Genomic DNA, 6,986 nt, shown 5'->3' with positions numbered 1-6,986 from the left:
GGAGGTGAACCTTTTTTTCTTCTTTCCTTTTTTTTTTTTTTTGTGGCTGTGTAAATGTGACAACGTCATTTTATCATCTATAATAGGGGTTTGAGACAAGGGGTCTCAAACCCCTGGCCTGTGGGCCATTTCCAGCCCACAACCGCCCCCAAAATTCGGCCGGTAACTAAATTCAATAATGATTTTATTTTATTTTATTTTCTAAAATATCAGTTTGCTTCTTTGTGTATTGGACACCAATAACAACCCAGCAGTAGTGACCTTCAGATCATTTGAGTCCGTGACCCTTGACCCATGAACCATGAATATGCCTTCAGATCATTTGAGTCCATGACCCTTGACCCTTGACCCATGAACCATGAATATAAATTATAAGGGAAACTGATCAGTGATATTATTGAAAATAAAAAATAAAAGTGTCAACATTTTTCTTCTGGATTTGCCGTTCAAACCCGCGGAGCACTCCCAGTCTACGATCAAAAACAAACTGATCCCTCAGACCTGGATCACAGAATTTGGTATAGGACGGCAGAGTCCAATTCAAACACGTTGCCTTGTTAAAGTGCTTCACGATTTATGGAGTGGTTTGTTCAGATGAACCGGAGACAGACACGAACAGCACGTGTAAAAAAACTCAATGCAGTCGAATAAGCAACAAAAGCATAAATGATGAGACACGTCGTCAACTTAGAAACACAGGCATACAAGCCATTGCACATTGTCACATGATAAATATGTATATGTATATATTATTGTTGGTCTTTTTTTTCTTTTTCTTTTTTTTTTCAGAGGAGTTCAAGAGCAGACAGCTTTGAATCAGAAAATCCTTGGTTTCAGCTTCGCGGCCTCACATCAACGATCCGTCCTCGGCCTGAACTCCGCATTCACTGATCTCTTTACGTACAGTGAAAGTTCAGTTGGTCGACGACACATCGCTGCGGTCTATGTTTTCTGGAGGAGTTCATTCAAGTGCTAAATTTCTGAGATGTGTGAAGAATGCGTCAGTAATCCTTGGGTGAAGAGTGAACTCTGGAGGTGAACCTTTTTTTCTTCTTTCCTTTTTTTTTTTTTTTGTGGCTGTGCTGGGATCAGGTGCACATGTGCCAGGTGGTGCCGAGACACTACGGAGGCAGCAGCGGGGGTTTGAAGGTGCACGCTCCGGTGCACTGACGAGGAGTGAGCATCTTGCAGGAGAAATGGTGAAGGGCGTCGTGAGCTTCTGGGGGGGAACAGGTCCACCAGGTGAGGACATGCAGACAAGCACACAAATAACAGCTTCAACAGTCATTCAACACCTCGTCAGCGGTCACATGACCCGGCCTCTTTAAATGGATAGGTTCACATTTTTAGTCTGTCTTCAGGTTGTTACTGTGGAGCAGAGTTTGTAGAAAGGCTGGGATTTTTTGGATTATTGTGAGTCATTTAAACACGTTTCCCAGCCCTCACAGCTCTAGGCTAACATGTTAGCTAACCTTTGACTGTTCTACCTCTCGACTGTAATCGTTTCGGCTTTCTTAAGACAACTGTCGAACGAATGTCGGGCTGGATTTTGTTATATCATTCTGGGCAGATCTACACTGCGCCCAGATCTCTCCTTTTCCATAACTTAATGCTGGCCCATTTCTGGGCCCCGCCCCCTATCCTGGGCCCAGGACAACAAACCCGTTAGTCCACCCCCTATCTGCAGCCCAGGATGTGGGAAACCCATGACCTGGTCTGGCCAAGACATGGTCCACACAAACTACCTTCAAATATGAATTATGAAGGAAAACAATCACCAATCATCAACTATGGGCCACAACAATGTGGGCCACAACAATGTGGGCCACACCAGTTCCACTCAAACCAAAGACATTTTTCTGTATCACTGTTTTGTGGCCCATATGGACTTCATGGAAGTAAAGAAAATGTTTGCATATATACAGTGTAAATACATTTCATATATTAACTAACATGTATATATATTTATATATATATGTCACGTTTGCATATATACAGTATAAATACATTTTATATATTAACCAACATGTATATATATTTATGTATATATGTGTGTGTGTGGAGCGTTTCCAATATTGTTCCAATGGGATCATTATCATAATTGAAGGATAAACAAATGTGAACCTATCCTTTAATGCTGTCTTTTTTTCTTTTCTTTTTTTCCCCCAATATTTACATGTAATGAAATGTCAAATTCCAAAAAAAGTAGCACTTGCATATTTGTCTTTATATAAGCATGTCTTTATGTCTCTCTCTGGACCAGATAAATTTACCTTTCAGCTTCTGCTGTATTGCATAACGAGCCTTTCTCTCTTGGTCCAACTCGCTGCACAAAGTGTCTATCAAAAAAAAAAAAATTAAATAAAAATAAATATAAATAAATGAATACAAACGTAAAGGGAAAAGAAAAAAAGAGAAGGAGCTGCTGTGTAAAATCTGAGTTGAAGGAGTGTAATGTATGCCGTTTGCCCCCATGGTATTTAGAGTGACCCCTCTGTGTACTTGAACCCTGTATTTAAACTAGTGTAACATTAAACCAATCCTTTAAAGGGTGGCATTAGTTGCTGTCTACTGCATGTAACCGATACAGCACTACATAATGGTCTGTCTATTCAATTTTCCAGAGCATGATTTAGGAGAAAATAACCATTGGCTACAAAACAATGAGGTTTCAGGTTCACCTTCTGATATCTCATTATTGAAAATGTACAATTTATTCAACTGTGAAAGGAGGGGAAAAAGGCCGGGGTTTACAGGAAAAAGGCCGGCCCCGGATCATCGACATGTTCAATATGCAAGTGTCACTTTTCATTTCAGTTGTGTTTTCAAACAGACATGTCTGCTTCAGATTGATTGACGCAGCTTGGCCTGTTTTATTAAGTCGGGACGTTTCCTTCTGTTCCCATAAACTCTAAAAAGGCATCGATTTACCTCCACCTGACGGTGAGACATAAAAAAAAAAAAAACAACAACAAAATAAATATCCGTGAAGGCTCTGGGTTAAGGAAGACACCAACCTCGGACAATCTGCAGCTGCTGGACCATCTCCTCTCTGTAGGACAGCTCACGCTTCATCTGATCCTGAAAATTATCTGAAGAGCGAGAAAAAGAAGAAGAAGACGTGAAAACTCTGAGTTAAAAACTCTCTGTTGGAGTTCAAAAATAACTTCATAGTTGAACATAACTGGGATTTGCAGGAGGTAAAAAAAAAAAGAAGCAGTGGATCCCAAAGTGGGGGGCGTGTCCCGTTAGAGGGCATGGAGCTACTGCAGAGGAGGAAATTAATTCTTTTTTTTCTGTCAAATATAGTGGGAAATTGGAATAGATTTTTTAATAATTTTTTTTCTATAAAAAAATCAATTTCATGAATTTGAAAATGAATTTCAAAGTAAATCGTGTTCAAAGCTTCAAGGGGGGGATTTACTGAACACAGTACTGAAGATATTACCAGCCAGATATTACTGTAGTACAAAAAGTGGATTTTTGTCTTCCTCAGTGGATGAGGAAAAAATGTTTTCATATTTTAAAATTTCAAATATTCAGTTATTTCTTAGCAATCAGCGTCACCTACTGGTGTCTGAAAAGGATCCTTTTCCACCTCTTAGTTTTGATCGATACTGTGTGGATCAATCTGACCTTCTTAATAAAACCTCAAACTCCAGATACTGATCCTACTCGCAGGTACTTTGTACTTGAACCTCCTAAATTCCTAATATCAAAAATACTTTAAACCCTATTGTTGTAACTGACAGAGTAAATCCTTGCCCAGATAAGTGGCTCAGACATTAGCATCATTTTGACCTTTGTCGTCTGTCTATTATTTTTCTGTATGCAAATGAATATATTTAATATATTCATATTTATATTTTATATTTTTTATTTCATTATTTAAAAAAAGTCCACCTCTGAATAACTGATACAAAAACCACATATATTGACACTGTTATTTTACTCAAAATGTAAACAGAAATATATATATATATATATAAGTATTTGTATATATGTTGTGTTGGTGACTCAGATGTTCCTGTGTAAGTAATTTTACATCTCTTATTTTACTTGACTTTTTCAAACGGTGGGTCGTGACCCCATTGTGGTTTTGTTAGACTGGACGACACCGATCAAAACAGATAAATCTTTTTTTTAAAACTACATTTACTACTTTTTAAAATATATGTATCATATATTCTCCTTCGTCCTACAACTATAGGAATACATTTTTCACCACTGTGTCAGCCTTGTTGGTGCAGCCAAATATAAAGACACATTACTGAGGTAATTTATTTTCTGGTCTAATAAAAAATAAAATATATTCAAAATGTAATGTCATTTAAAGTTAGCATGTTGGTATTCTTTCTTTGCTAAAGAAATTATTGGATTAAAAATATATATTTATAAATTTATAAAATATATATTAACATACATGTATATTAATATTGAAATATACATTGGCATATATGTATATTAATATATAAATATATATTGATATATATACATATTAAAATAAAATGTATATTAACATATATGTATATTAATATAGAAATATATATTAACTTATATATGCTTATATATATGTGTAATAACACAGAAATATATATTGACATATATAAACATATATATGACGTGTGTACCTTTTAGATGCTGAAATTCTCTCTCCAACTTTTTCCTCAGCTCCACCTGCTCCACCAGCTGCTTCTGCAGCTCCTCTGCAAAAACAACGCAGAGGAAACGTGTCAGCTTTTACCAGAGAACCGTCCTCGGCTGCTGCAGGAGGAGATCGTTATTCACTCGGAAACACTGAACCACAGACACAGTCTGACACCCGCTGAGCCCCGGCATCTCCACCAGGGACCACCACCACAGACACCCACGTCCACCACCAGAAAATCACGAGGCCTTGGTTCTGGATTCGGCTTCGTGTCTGAGTCCAGTGAAAACACACACTCAGGGGCTCGAACCTCCCGGAGCAGCAGCAGCAGCAGCAGCAGCAGCGCCTCCCGCTCCGCTGCTCCTCTCACTCGCTGCCACAGTAATTGCCATGCATTGCCTGGAGCTGGAGACGATAATAATGGAGTCCCAGGGTTTTTCCAAGCGTTGTAAAATAATTAGCTGCCGTGCCTCGGGGTTATGGCTCTGTTCCTTAAAATATTAATAGCCTCTAAACGATTTCCTCTTACAATAATAAGTCAAAACCCCCCACATGTTGTGATTAAGTGGTTTTACAACCAGGGAAGCACAAAGAAAAAAAAAAAACCCAAATCATCCCGGGTGGGCATTTACGCACATGTAAATGGATGTTTTTAAATTTTTAAAATATTCATTAAAAAAATGCTGCAAATGCAATTAAAAAAAATCCAATAAATTCGGTTGTTATATTAAATTTAATGACTAACATTTACATATTTGCTACTTCTTTTAAAGTAGGTGTTATAAATGGTTATTCCACCTTCAGTAAATTACACAGAATATTTTTTTTGAATTATTTCTGATCCAACAGCAGCAGAATTCCCACCTTTCGCCATGTTTTCCAAGTCTCTCTCTCGGACACTGATGTCGATGCGTAAAGCTCCGTCCGCTGCAGAAACAGAAATTAATCAATTATAATTAATTCATAAATACATTAATAATCACAATAATGTAATATTTAATGTTTGTATATTTTTAAAAATAAATAAATTAAAAGTTAAAATAAAAATAAATAAAAATGACCTTGTCTGTCTTTCTGCTCCTGATATACCGCTGTTGCTCTGTGTATCTCAGACACGTGGTCCACATCTAAACATATGAAAATATATATATACATACATAAAGTTGTTTTTTTTTTTCAATACACAAAAACAGCTCTATTTGCATGAAGCGGTTCGATAATTACCGTTGGATCTGCTGCTGAGGCTGCTGGACTGTTTGGACACAAAACAGGACGAGGAGGAGGAGGAGGACAATGATGATGATGACGATGATGAAGAAGACGATGATGATGATGAGGGCTCCTTCTCTCTTTCATGTACGTACACCTGCAAAATGAAGCGCACAGTCCTGTTGAACAACAAGCGACAATTATTTGTTATTTGCCCCACATCTCGTTGTAATTGGGCCTCGGATCTTCAGAGGCCTGTGATTGGTCCTCGATGGAACATTTGCATCGGAAACCTCTAATGGAGGTTAAACAGTTCCTGAAGAGGCAGCAATGAACCAGGACGGAACTGAGGGTTCCTCCAGAACAGTACTGTGAACCACGTTGGACTGACGAATAAATAAAACACACATCGTTTTTAAATCCTTTTTTAAAAAAATAAAAAATAAAACCCACTCCACGTGGGCTGGACTACATTCCACTGCGGTGGTCTCCTCTGTGAACCCACCCCAGTGAGAGATCATTAAAGTTTCATCTAATCTAATCTTACCTCGTGAAGAGGAGAGCCATTACGCAAGTGTCTGTCCTCGTCCGACGACCCGGTGTTCGCCGACTCCTCCGGGGGAGGACTGGAGGAGGCGTCGGGCTGCTCCTGGTTCTCCCCGTCTCCCGCTGAGACCCGGTCCGGGACAGGGGAGTCACGGTGGTCCCGTCCCGGAGAAATCCGTATCAGCTCTTCCTCTTCCTGTCCCCGGTTGGACTCCACATCCACGTCCGGGTCGTCGTCTTCGTCCACCACGCTGTCCCTGTCCGGTGACACGGACCTGTAACTGGAGCTCTCGCTGATAAAGTCCGGGGACAGGTAGCCAGGGCGCACGCCGTAACCGTCCCGGCTGCCGTAGAGTTTGGCGATGGACTCGGCGTCCTTGACCACGGGTCTGAAAGCGGAGATGTAGCTGATTTTTCTGGGCGACGTCTCGTCCCCTGATTTGTCCTCGTCGTTTTTGGTTGTGGAGGAGGACTGGGAGCTGGGGACGCGCTCTGCGCCGTCGTGGTGAGGGTGAGGGTGAGGCAGAGGGTGAGGGTGGTGCTGTTGGTGGGGGGGGGGGGGGGCTTTGGGGGTGTTTGCGCC

At 40.1% G+C, this 6,986-nt stretch overlaps 1 protein-coding gene across 1 annotated transcript in view; it reads right to left on the bottom strand.

Annotated features, from left to right (window-relative positions):
• Window positions 1-317: 317 nt before the first annotated feature.
• Window positions 318-6,986, bottom strand: part of LOC103379118 (SKI family transcriptional corepressor 1 homolog-B) — an 11,080-nt gene continuing 4,411 nt past the window's right edge. Inside the window, exons 3-10 of the mRNA XM_025055882.1 lie at window positions 6,405-6,921; window positions 5,873-6,014; window positions 5,710-5,775; window positions 5,513-5,575; window positions 4,632-4,706; window positions 3,018-3,092; window positions 2,274-2,339; window positions 318-1,219 (exon numbers count right to left, since the gene is read on the bottom strand). Coding sequence (XP_024911650.1) covers window positions 1,122-1,219; window positions 2,274-2,339; window positions 3,018-3,092; window positions 4,632-4,706; window positions 5,513-5,575; window positions 5,710-5,775; window positions 5,873-6,014; window positions 6,405-6,921 — 1,102 coding nt within the window. The 3' untranslated portion in view covers window positions 318-1,121. The remainder of the gene's footprint in view (window positions 1,220-2,273; window positions 2,340-3,017; window positions 3,093-4,631; window positions 4,707-5,512; window positions 5,576-5,709; window positions 5,776-5,872; window positions 6,015-6,404; window positions 6,922-6,986) is intronic.

The sequence above is a fragment of the Cynoglossus semilaevis genome, chromosome 5 (assembly GCF_000523025.1).
Source record: "Cynoglossus semilaevis isolate Cse_v1.0 chromosome 5, Cse_v1.0, whole genome shotgun sequence".
Lineage (NCBI taxonomy): Eukaryota > Metazoa > Chordata > Actinopteri > Pleuronectiformes > Cynoglossidae > Cynoglossus > Cynoglossus semilaevis.
Note: the sequence above shows the minus strand (reverse complement) of the source record. Positions and strands in the feature narration are given on the sequence as shown.